This window comes from Carcharhinus amblyrhynchos, chromosome 5 (assembly GCF_965287045.1).
Source record: "Carcharhinus amblyrhynchos chromosome 5, sCarAmb.v2.hapA, whole genome shotgun sequence".
NCBI lineage: Eukaryota > Metazoa > Chordata > Chondrichthyes > Carcharhiniformes > Carcharhinidae > Carcharhinus > Carcharhinus amblyrhynchos.
Genome location: NC_137328.1, coordinates 60,558,204 through 60,571,204, shown reverse-complemented (window position 1 = coordinate 60,571,204; position 13,001 = coordinate 60,558,204). Strand labels below are relative to the sequence as shown.

At 43.9% G+C, this 13,001-nt stretch overlaps 1 protein-coding gene across 3 annotated transcripts in view; it reads left to right on the top strand.

The window, feature by feature from the left end:
* Nucleotides 1–13,001, top strand: part of vps13a (vacuolar protein sorting 13 homolog A) — a 405,759-nt gene that overhangs the window by 380,884 nt on the left and 11,874 nt on the right. For all 3 annotated transcript variants that reach the window (XM_080188886.1, XM_080188884.1, XM_080188883.1), the window contains one exon: nucleotides 1,012–1,097. In XM_080188886.1, the coding sequence (XP_080045012.1) occupies nucleotides 1,012–1,097 (86 nt within the window). The remainder of the gene's footprint in view (nucleotides 1–1,011; nucleotides 1,098–13,001) is intronic.

The following is a 13,001-nucleotide window of genomic DNA, read 5'->3' as shown; positions in this document are numbered from 1 at the left end:
GTCTATGCAATTCTCTTCAGAGAGCGGTGGAGACAGGGTTATTGAATATTTTTAAGGCTGAGTTAGATTTTTGATTGACAAAGGGAGTCAAAGAGTATAGGGAGTATTAAAATAGTGGATTTGAAGCCACTTCTTGATTTTATCAAATGGTGGAGCAAACTTGAGGGACCCAATGACCTACTCTTTGTTCATACTCTATGTAATTGCCTAAGCAAAGAATGACAAAGATAGCAATAAAACAGTAGTAGACAATGTTCTAGTCTTGATAGATCTGTGTTTCAGACTTGTATTATCTCAGTGTCTGGTATGATCTTGATTTGCAAAGGAAACTAATTTTCTTTCACTGGAAAAGTTGCTTAATTATACATTATCTATTATTTTTGAAGCATAATTTTCAATAGGGCAAAACAATTCACAATGCTTACTGCTTTCATTTTAACATTTTATTTCTTCAACTTCTAAAGTACCTTGTACTTTCACAATTTCTCCATCGAGGTAGTTTAGTAATGCAGCTCAATAGTTAGCTGACACAAGGGGTGGAATATTTTGGCCGCGTTCGCCCCGAAACCATAAAATCCCGCCCAAGGTAAACAGACCCTTCCATAGTCCACCCCTTGCCCACTCTGATTCCCGTGGTGGGCGAAACAGGAAAATTCGCCCCAAGGTGTGTTACATAAATAACCATTGTAGCTATTTAAGATTAATCCTTCCCTAGAATATAGAATTGTTTATATTAAACGTGTTTCCATATGCAACCAAATTGTGGCATATTAGTGAGGGTAGGTGCGTTTGAATAATAACCTGATTTTTTTTTCCATCCAGATATTTGTACAAATGATCATTATCTTGAGTGTTATTCAAGACTACTACCATAAATACAATTGTTATATTTCATATTCATATAATATTTCCAAAAGGTGATCAAATGAATTCTCCTTGCAGTCATATTTCCACTACTTTAAAATTTACTGAAAGGAAAATACATATTTACCACTTCTCTCTCTCTTCTAGAAAATTGAAAATGGAAGATATGCCAAGTGCAAGTACTTTGGCCACAAAATGATTAACAACTCAGACTTGTTTATGATTACAAAAAGGTAAAATTGTAAGCTATTCCATGGGTTATAAAATATGTTTTTTGAAAATCTTCCCACGCTGATGATTATTGTTCTGCTCTCTTTGTTTGCGAGGTTCTGTGTCTAACCAAACTACGTTTGAACTATATATTGAAAGATTCCAAACCCATTGATGAAAAGTTGATGTTATGGTTTTAGGTTTCTATGTTAATATGCTATTTGGAACAAAGCCAATTACCACTCACATAAGTGCACTTCTCTCCAACAAAGTTTTGTGTGTTTATCCAACCAAACCTAAGTAAATGCTGCAAAATCAAAGGTTTGAACAGGGAACATTTGCCATTAAATGCAGGCCAATTTACTGGAACATGTCTGTAGTCACAACATGCAGCAGAAAAATGTACACTCTATTGGACCAAGCTTCAATATATAAATCAATAGATAAATATATTTTACGTGTAATATCAACCTTGGTTCAATTCATAGTACTCTCGCTTCTGATTCATAAGATTCCAGGTTCACTATCATTATCAACATCCTGTAGTCACCATTGACTAGAAACTGGACTAGCTGGATAAATACTGTGGCTACAAGAGCGAGTCAGAAAATGGAATCCTCACCTGACTCCCCAAAGCCTGTCCATCATCAACAAGGCGTAAGTCAGGAGTGTGATGAAATGCTCTCCACTTGTTTGGATGTGTGCAGCTCCAACAATATTTAAGCAGCTCTACACCATCCAAAACAAAGCAGCCTGCTTGATTGGCACTCCATCCTCAAATGTTCACTTCCTTCACCACTAGTGCACAGTCACAGCTACATTTGCATTGCAGGAACTCACCAAGGCTCTTTAGGCAATACCTTCCAAACCCACGATCTCGACCATCTCGATGGAACTGAGCCACGACAGATCAGCCATGATCTTACTGAATGGCGGGGCAGGCTCGAAGGGCTAGATGGCCTACTCCTGCTCCTATTTCTTATGTTCTTATGTAAGAACAAAGGCAGCACATACATCGCAACTTGGAATTTCTTTCCAAGCAACTCACCATCGTGACTTGGAAATATATCATCGTTGCTTCATGTCGCTGCATCAAAATCCTGGAACTCCCTCCCTAACAGGACTGTGGGTATACTTCCACCTCAGGGACAGCAACAGTTAAAGAAGGCAGCTCATCACCACCTTCCCAAGGGCAATTAGGGAGTGGCAATAATATTGGCCTGGCCAGCGACCCTCCCCCGCGCCCCCCCCCCCCCCCCCCCCCCCCGGCCACATCCAGGAAATGAGTTTTTAAATAGTTTTACGCCAGGCATGAGCAAAATAATCAAGGCTGACAACACCTTCCTCCCACCGCCACCACCCCACAGGCAGTATTAGGAGATTTGCATTGTTGGAAGGATTGATATTCTCCCAACCGAAATTTATCCCTCAAATAACTTTACAAGACACATATGTTCTGGTTCATCATCACCTTGCTGTTAATGGAAGCTTTCTGTGAGTAAATTGGCTGCCCTGTTTCCCATGTTACAACAGTTGCCACATGTAATAGTATTTTGGTGATCATAATGCATTTTGAGATATCCAGTGGTCTGAAAAGTATTCTATAAATGCAAGCCTCTTTCTTTCAATTGAGCAGAATAATGAACAGCATTTGGTACAAACAGCATACTTGCAAAAATTAAAAATCTTGATATTGTTCTTGCTTTGTTAGAAATAGAAGATGGTCTCTTGCACTAACTCCCACCACATAAGTAAAATACAAAAACCCACTTCTCTTATGGCAAAATTGAATCTTAAAGTCATGGGTTAGTTGGCTCTCATTGTATTAAATGCTGATAAACATAAAGTCAAAGAATGGAACATCAGAACTCAGATTCAGAGATGTCTAGGTGTCCTAGCACATAAGTCACAAAAGACTAGTATGTAGGTACAGAAAGTAAGGAAAGCGAATAGAATGTTACAATTTCTCGTGAAGGGAATTGATTGAAAAAGTGGGGACATTATGCTTCAGCTCTACAGGTCACTGGTGAGACCACACCTGGGGCACTGTTTGCAGATGTGGTCTCCTTATTTAAGAAAACATGGAAATGCAGTGGAAGTTGTTCAGAGAAGATTTACTGGGCTAATACCTGGAATGAGCAGGCTATTTTATGAGGAAAGGTTGGGCAGTTTAGGCTTGTATCCACTTGAGATTAGATGAGTAAGAGATGACTTGATTGGAGCTTCTAAAATCCTGAGAGGTCTTATCGGGGTGAATGTGTTGAGGATGTTCCGTCCTGTGACAGAATCTAGAACTGGAGGTCACTGTTTAAAAATAAAGGATTGGAATTTTTTTCTCTGGTCATGGGTCTTTGGAACTCTTCTTCAAAAGGTGGTGGAAGCAGAGTCTTTAAATATTTTTAAGGCAGAGTTAGATAAATTCTTGACAAACAAGGGGATGAAAGGTTATCAAGGTTAGACAGGGATGTGGCTTTGGGTTTATAATCAGATCAGCCATATCAATTGAATGATAGAGCAGGCTTGAAGGGCCAAGTGGCCTATTTCTGCTCCTAGTTTGTATGTTCAGATAAGCAATATGCTTTTTAAAATGTACTTAGAGGATATTTGATAGCTATTTATATGTTGTTAATTACTAAGTGCATTTGCTATGTACAGTGAAGTTCTTAACCTGATTGTCTGTACCTGATCAAAGTGTCAAGCTGACCGAATTTGAATTAACATAAGAACATAAGAAATAGGAGCAGGAGTAGGCCATCTAGCCCTTCAAGCCTGCCCTGCCATTCAGTAAGAACATGGCTGATCTGCCGTGGCTCAGTTCCACATTCCCGCCCTCTCCCTATAACCCTTAATCCCCTCGCTTATCAAAAACCTATCAACCCGCGTCTTAAAAATATTTAGCGAGGCAGCCTCCACCACTTCAACGGGCAGAGAATTCCAGAGATTCACCACCCTTTGAGTGAAGAAGTTCCTCCTCAACTCCGTTCTAAACCGCCCCCCCCCCTTTATCTTGAGGCTGTGCCCCCTAGTCCTACTGTCCTTTCTGAGCAGGAAGAGTCTCTCCACCTCTATCCTATCCATCCCATTCATCATCTTATACATCTCAATGAGATCTCCCCTCATTCTTCTGAACTCTAACGAGTACAAGCCTAGTTTATTCAGCCTCTCCTCATAGCTCAACCCCCTCAACTCCAGCATCAGCCTAGTAAACCTCCTCTGCACTCCCTCCAAGGCCAAAATATCCTTGCGTAAGTGCGGCGACCAAAACTGCACACAGTACTCCAGCTGCGGCCTCACCAATGCCCTATACAGCTGCAGCAAGACCTCCCTACTTTTAAATTCAATCCCCCTCGCGATGAAGGCCAGCATCCCATTCGCCTTCCTGACCACCTGCTGCACCTGCAGGCTGGGTTTTTGCAACTCATGCACAAGGACCCCGAGGTCCCTCTGCACCGTCGCCTGCTGCAGTTTTTCGCCACGTAAGTAATAGTCCTTCCTACCATTATTCCTACCAAAGTGGACCACCTCGCACTTGCCAACATTAAATTCCATTTGCCAGTTCCTGGCCCATTCGCCCAGCCTATCTAGATCCTTCTGCAGACTCTCCACACCCTCCGCGCAATTTGCCGTTCCACCAGTCTTGGTGTCATCAGCAAATTTCGACACCATACACTCGGTTCCCTCCTCCAGATCATCTACATAAATGGTAAATAGCTGAGGCCCCAGCACCGACCCCTGGGGCACTCCACTAGTCACCAACCGCCAATCCGAATAGCACCCATTGACCCCCACTCTCTGCCTCCTATTAGCCAGCCAATCCTCTATCCACACTAACACCCTACCCCCAACTCCATGCCCCCTTACCTTCTGCAATAACCTCTTGTGAGGTACCTTGTCAAACGCCTTCTGAAAATCAAGAAAGACCACATCCACCGACTGTCCTCTATCCACCGCCCTAGACACATTCTCATAGAACTCCAATAAATTTGTCAGACACGACTTCCCCTTAACGAAACCGTGCTGCGTCTGCTCTATCAAGCAATTCCCCTCAAGGTGCCTCGCTATTTCCTCCTTGATGACGGATTCTCACATTTTACCTACAACAGACGTTAAACTAACCGGCCTATAATTCCCTGCCTTTTGCCTGCCACCCTTCTTAAACAACGGCGTAACATTAGCCGTTTTCCAATCTTCCGGCACTTCCCCAGAATCCAGCGATGTTTGGAAAATAACCACCAAGGCATCCACTGTCACCTCCGCCATTTCTTTCAGAACCCTTAGATGCATTCCATCCGGTCCTGGTGGACTTGTCCACAATCAGTCCCTCCAGTCTGTCGACCACCGCCTCTCCAGTAACAATAATGTCATTGAGACCCTCCAGTCCTAATATCTTTGCATCGCTAACACCCGGCAAATTATTCACGTCGTCCTCCGTGAAGACCGAAACAAAAAAGTTATTCAAGGCCTCAGCCATTTCCCCATCCCCTACCACTAAGTCCCCCCTCTCATCCTCTAAGGGTCCAACGTTCACCCTAGCCTTTTTATATATTTATAAAAACTCTTGCTATCTTTTTTATATTAAGTGCTAGCTCAGCTTCATTGTTTATCCTACCTTTATCAACTTCTTTGTCAATCTTTGTTGACATTTAAACCTCTCCCAATCCTCTTCTCGCCCACTACTCTTAGCTACTCTAAACGCCTCCGCTTTTAATTTAACACTTTCCTTCACCTCCTTCGTTATCCACGGCTTATTACCTCTCCTCCTACAGTCCTTTTTAACCATCGGAATAAATTTCTGCTGAGCACCAAGAAAGATCCCCTTAAAGATCCTCCACTGCTCCTCAGCAGACCTACCTTCCAACGCACTCCCCCAGTCAACATTCGCCAATTCTTCTCTCATCCTACCATACTCCCCTCTGTTCAAACAAAGGCCGCGTGTCCGGGAACCCACTTTCTCCTCCCCCATCTGCACCAGAAACTCCATACAATGATCGCTCTCCCCAAGAGGATCCTTCACCACAAGGTCCCTAATTCTACCCGCCTCGTTACATAACACCAGATCCAAGCTAGCTCGCTCCCTTGTCGGCTCCAACACACACTGTTCAAGGAAACTATCCCGGCAGCATTCCAAGAACTCCCTCCTTGAGCCCACCGCGTCCAACATGGGTCGACCAATCAATATGTAGATTGAAATCCCCCATAATTATTGCCGTTCCGTTCCTGCACGCCGCACTTATTTGCGCGTTAACAGCCCGCCCCACCTCCAGACTCCAGATCATTATTTGGGGGCCTATAGATGACACCCACCAGCGTCTTCCTCTCTTTGCTGTTCCTAATCTCCACCCACAACGATTCCACTTTCTGCTCTTTGGTTCCTATATCATCCCTTGTTACCACCCTGATGCTATCCTTAATCAGCAGAGCTACGCCCCCCTCCTTTTTCCTCCCGCCTATCCTTCCTAAACACTTGATACCCCTGGATATTCAGCTCCCAGTCCCTGTCACCTTGCAGCCACATCTCTGTAATGGCCACCAGATCATATCCATTTGTGCTGATCTGCGCCACCAGCTCATCCACTTTATTCCGAATGCTTCGTGCATTTAGATAAAGTGCCTTCATCCCAGCCTTCACCTGGACCCTACTTGCCAGAACGCCACCAACCATAGTCACGCCCCCTACTCCCTTTATTATTGGGACATCCTCGGCCTCTTCCCTTACCTGTACCCTCTCCTTGACTTTAGACCCCGTAATGTCACCTACCCTCGTACCCTCCCCACCCCCCCCCCAATTAGTTTAAAGCCCTACCTACAGTCCTATTTACACGATTCGCCAGGACTCTGGTCCCAGCACGGTTCAGACCAACCCCATCCCACCTGAACAGGTCCCACCTACCCCAATACTGGTGCCAATGCCCCATAAATTCAAACCCATTCCTCCCACACCAATCCCTGAGCCACCCATTCACTTCCTTAATCTTATCAACCCTACGCCCGTCTGCACACGGTTCAGGTAGTAATCCAGAGATAACCACCTTGTCGGTTCTGCTTTTTAATTCCATTCCCAGCTTTTCATACTCCCTCCCCAGATCCTCAGTTTGCATTTTGCCTACGTCGTTGGCACCCACATGTACTACAACGACCGGATTCTCACCCTCCCACTCCAGGTTCCTCTGCAGCCCGGATGTAACATCCTGGACCCGAGCACCAGGCAGACAACACACCCTTCTGTGTACTTTGTCATTGTGACACAGGACAGTGTCAATACCCTTAACCCCACTATCCCCAATTACGACTACGTTCCTTATCACCTTCTCTTTGCCTATATCCTGCGTCTGCATCACTACTGTGTGCAGTTTGCTTACCAACCTCACCTCCCTCGTTCTCGTCCAGACTGGAAGCAAGAACCTCAAACCTGTTATGCAGATTGAGAGGCTGAGGCATCCGGTCCCCACCCGCCTTCCTCCGGTCCCCACCCACTTTCCTCCTCTCAGCAGCCCCCTCTTGTTCCTGACCCTTAGAGTTAGCCAGTCTAGGGGGGGTGGATGTCTCTTGCACCCCATTGACAATGGCACCCTCTCTCCCCCTCATGAGCCTCAGTGTCTGAAGCTCAGAGGCCAGCTTATCTACCTTGAGCTGGAGCTCTTCCAGCAACCTGCACTTACTGCAGACGTGGTCACTGGGAAGGACCCTGGGGTCCACCAGCTCCCACATCATACAGAAGCAGCACATCACATGCCCCTCCATTATTCACTGCAGTAGTATTGAAAATTTCCACACGAACTTACCAGGCCCTTTTTCTCCCCAGCCCTTTGATCCTAAGCCCTAATAGCTCACTCTGCTTCCCTCTCACTCCGCTGCCCGCTGTCTACACCAGGCCTCCTTTTAAACCTGGCGCTGTTTTAAAGCCTGCTGACCCACAAATCCCTGCTATCTACTCCCTTAGAATTCTTAAAGTGGTAAATACGAAAAGCCCGCAAAAATGCTTTTAAATGATTTAAACAGTTCTACAAGGTAAGTTCTTACTACGAAAGTGCTTTAAACTTATTTAAACTGGTTTTTAACAGGTGATTTCTTATCTGACTCTCTGCTCCCTCACTCGTCTGCTCCAGCAAACAATGGAAAATTCCTGCTAAACACAAAAGTGTAAGAAATATTTCTAAAAATAATGAGTCAGATGTGATCCTTTTACATTCCAGGCTGAAATGTGTGTTCAGATGGAAAAGTTCCCTTACGTACCTTTCTACGGTTTTGTTATCAGCAATATTGAGGCAGAAATGTTTTATGTTTATCAGTCACTGCATTTCTAAAAGGCCGTTTTAGGCAGAGGCTTATATCCATTACTTAAAAGCTTTTATAACACAACGATAGAGGTCATCAGTTCTCACAGCTAATAGAAGATTATGTAGTGATATGTCAGATGGTAAGTATCAGACTGACAAATCCCAATGGTCAACTTGAACAAATTATCACAACGATATACAATTTGTATTTATGAGAAGGTGTCTGAAGTTAGGAGAAATAATTTCGATCTACTTGTGAAGATTTGAAAAATTAAATTTAAACATTTTTCTAAAGAAATTCAGACATAAGATGTGGGATTACCTGGCCACGTTTGCCCCAAAACTGATAAATCCAGCCCAAGGTCAACGGACCTTTGCATGGTCCTGTCCGCCTGCTCCGATTCCCGTGGTAGGTGGGATGGGAAAATTTCCCCCAAGGTTATTTATGGTTAACAGTACTTTCACAAACATTTCCCAAAACGATATCTGTTTAATTCACTCAAAGGGTGGTGAATCTCTGGAATTCTCTGCCCGTTGAAGTGGTGGAGGCTGCCTCGCTAAATATTTTTAAGAAGCGGGTTGATGGGTTTTTGATAAGAGAAGGGATTAAGGGTTATGGGGAGAGGGCGGGAAAGTGGAACTGAGCCACGACAGATCAGCCATGATCTTATTGAATGGCGGGGCAGGCTCGAAGGGCTAGATGGCCTACTCCTGCTCCTATTTCTTATGTTCTTATGTTCTTAATTCAGTTAAACATTCATTTTAGGCAAAAGCCCTCATTGTTTTCAATTTATCGGTTTCCAGTAATATTACCACAAAATCCATTGTTGCTATAAGGCTTACACAAACTTTTCTTTCTCTCATTCGATACTGGGACCAAAGCTTGTCTTCCAAACCTTGCAGACACAAATGCTTTTATCTGACAGTGGCTGCAGCTACTTATTCACAGGTCTGTTTTCAGCACACTGCTTTTAGATCTCAACCATTGATACATTCTTCCCTCTCTCATTAAATGTATTTTTTATTTTTCATCTTTAATGCTTTCCTTAAGAAGTTCTTTTTCTCTGAATTTACAGGTTTTTCATTATTTTTTATGGCCACTACTGGGTAAACATAAACTTGGGACTTTGTTCTATTTAATTTACAATTTCCTCCAATTGTCCTTTTAAAATACAATATTTAATGTTGTTACTTCTGTTATCTTCCTAATGCAAATTTCCGTTCATGCTGCTCACTGCCCCTATTTTAGCCCCACTCAATTTCCACTTCAGAACACTTACTTTCATTCCTAACTCTTGGATGTTTTAAATATTGTGGAGGCGATTCTCAGTGCAACGGGCCAGGAAACATAAGCGGAGATTGTGTAGCGGACTTCCCGCTGATGTCATGGCCTCCGCACATCTCCAGCAGCTGGATTGCTTGTGTCGTCAGCTCTGTGCCAGAACCAGTGTTGAGCTGATTTGAATGTTTGAATTGTAATGTTGGTATCGTTAAAAGAGAGACTTCAATCCTGGACCCGCTGACCTCGTCCACCGCCCCCGCCCCATCCCCTTTCCTTCCCTGCCCTCCGGCCAGGAGTGTTTCACTCCAACGGGATTTACAATTGCTTCCCACTAATGATAAGATCGTAGCCTGACCTATCAGGAGTGAAAGAAGGCCGTACAGGCTCCCCAAGTGGGGTGGTGGTGGGGGGGGGGGGGGGGGGGGGGGTAAGGCATCCAAGAACTAGTGAGTGTTCTTTTGTGTCCAAACTAGGAAACTTGCTATTATTTGATCTGTATAAATGTAATAACTAGTTGGCTTAACTAAATAAATAAGGCTAGACAGTCATGGCATGGTTGATGGTGTGCCATAACTGCGACATGTGGATTCTGTGGAATGTATTGCACTCTAGGACAATTAGATCTGCAGTAACTTATCACAGCTTGAGCAAATGAGCTGGAATCTGAGTTGCAGATATTGCAGTGCATCAGGGAGGGGGAAGAGTTATCTGGACAGTGCTCTTGGAGGCAGTCACATCCCTAAGGCTAGGTCGAACTTTTGAATTGATCAATGGTCAGGCTGGAGTGGAGAATATGACAGCAAGTATGAGAATCCTGTAGACAGTGATGGAGGAACCTGAGCCCTTGACTTTGACCAACAGCTATGAGGTGCTTGCTACCTGTGTGGATCAGAAGGACGGCAGGGTGGATGAGCAGACTGACCGTGGTGCAGGTGCCATTCAAGTGGGAAGAGAAAAAATGAACATGGTGGCAGTATGGGCAAGGGCATTGATTCTTCTCTGTGGTTGCAACCAGGAACTCCAAAGGCTATGTTGCCTGCCAATTGCCAGGGTTAAGGACCCTTCCTCACAGTTGAAGATAAACTTGAAGGGAAAGATCTGATTGGTTCCTACATTGGCCACGATAATGACATATAACCAGGAATGATATTCTTGAGACAGTTTGAAGAATTAGTGCCCAAATTAAAACTGAGAGCATCAAAGGTAATCTTTTCTGGATCATCTAACCTGTGAGAAAAGTTGAGGCAAGATAACAAAAGTAATGTAATAATTATGAGGACTATATCTTCAAAGAGATTGGACCAGGCAAATTGGCAAAGGTGGTCGAGAAGATGAGTTTGTAGAACACTTCCGTGGAGTTGTGGAACCAACTAGGGATAAAGTTATTTAGATCAGCAAGGTAGAGTAATCTTATAGTAAAAGATCCACTTGGAACTAACGATCATAATCCGATTCAATTCCATGGATAGGATTTTTCAGACATCACTTTCTGCCCTGATCACGGCAGCCTTGCAGTCAGTTAATGAAACAGGGCAAGTTAATTGGCTGGAGACAGAACTTCTGCTTTTCTTTTCGGTGGAAGTCCCATCTCTGAAATCTGCTGGCCCATTTGATTGGAAATTGGTTGTTCGAGATTGGCCTAGTGTTTCATGTCGTTAGTGTGTGCTTAAACTGGACCAGATGCTGGGCAAGACGACAGCTCAGTGACTATCACTGTTTGCTGTGCAGACACATGGATTTGGGCCAGTGTCTGTGGGAGTTTGCGCATTCTCCCCGTGCTTGTGTGGGTTTTCTCCGGGTGCTCCGGTTTCCTCCCACACCCCAAAGATGTGCTATTAGGCTGACTGGCAGTAATAAATTGTCCCTAAATTAGTTTCCCTCAATGTGGATGGCCATAAAACAATAGATATGGGTCATGGGTGGAGGGGGGGACTGGTAGTGTTAAAATGGCGGCGCGGGCTCGTTGGGCCGAAGGGCTTGTTTCCCAGGCTGTTTTTGTTCTTTGTTCATGGTATAAGCGATAACATATTGGCACAGAAAGAAGATTCTCAGGCTAACAGAATAGAGAGTAGGCATAAATGGGTCTTTTTCAATTTGGCAAGATGTAATGAGTGGTGTGCCACAGTGATCAGTACTATGACCTACACTGTTTACAATTTATATAAATAACTTAGATGGATGGGATGGTTGCCAGATTTGCTGATGACACAAAGAGGGGTAGGAAATTAAGTTATGAAGAGCATGTAAGGAAGCCAAAAATAGATATAGATAGGTTAAGTGAAGGCTAAGATTGGGCAAATGGTGTGAACTTGTACATTTTGGCAGGAAGAATGAAAGAGAAGTATATTATCTAAATTGTGAGATTGCAGAGTTTGGAGACGCTGAGGGATCTCAGTGTCTTGGTGCTTGAATTGCAAAAGACTCATACACAGATGCAGCAAAAAATGAGGAAGGCTATTAGAATGTTATTTATTGCAAGGGGAATACAAACGTAGGGAGGTTTTGCTTCAGTTTCAGGGCACCACTGAGACTGCATTTGGAGTACTGTGTACAGTATCAGTCGCCGTTCTTAAGGAAGGATATAAATGTGTTGAAAGCAGTTCAGAAAAGGTTTACCAGACTAATACTTGGAATGGGTGGGTTGTCTTATGAGGAAAGGTTGATTGCGCAAGTCTTGTATTCACTGGAGTTGAGAAGATTAGAGGACAACTTGATTGAAACATATAAGATCCTGAGCAGTAAAAACAAATTACTGCAGATGCTGGAATCTGAAACCAAAAGAGAAAATGCATGAAAATCTCAGCAGGTCGGCAGCATCTGTAAGGAAAGAGCTGATGTTTCGAGTCCATTGACCCTTTGTCAAAGCTTTGACAGTCATCTGGACTTGAAGCGTCAGCTCTTTTCTAAGACCCTGAGGGGTCTGGATAGAGTGAATGTGGAGAGGATGCTTACTCTGGGAGAATCAATAACGGGTGGGGAGAGGTCACTGTTTAAAAAGGGGTTGCTCATTTAAAATGTGGATGAGGCAAAAATTTCTGAGGATCGAGTGTCTTTGGAACAACTTCCTCATCAGGCCATGTTTTTTGACTTTTTAAGGCCGAGAATCACAGAATCCTACAGGTATATTAAGAGCAAAAGGATAGTAAGGGGTAAAGTTGGTCCTCTTGAAGATCAGATGGTCAACAATGTATGGAACCAAAAGAAATGGGGGAAATATTAAATGGGAAACTGGCATGGAGTCTATGGAAATAAGGCAAACAAATAGGGAGATCATGGAACCTATACAGATTAAAGGGGAGGGGGTGGTTGCTATCCTGAGGCAAATCAGAGTAGATAAATCCCCAGGACTGGACAGGGTATTCCCTCGG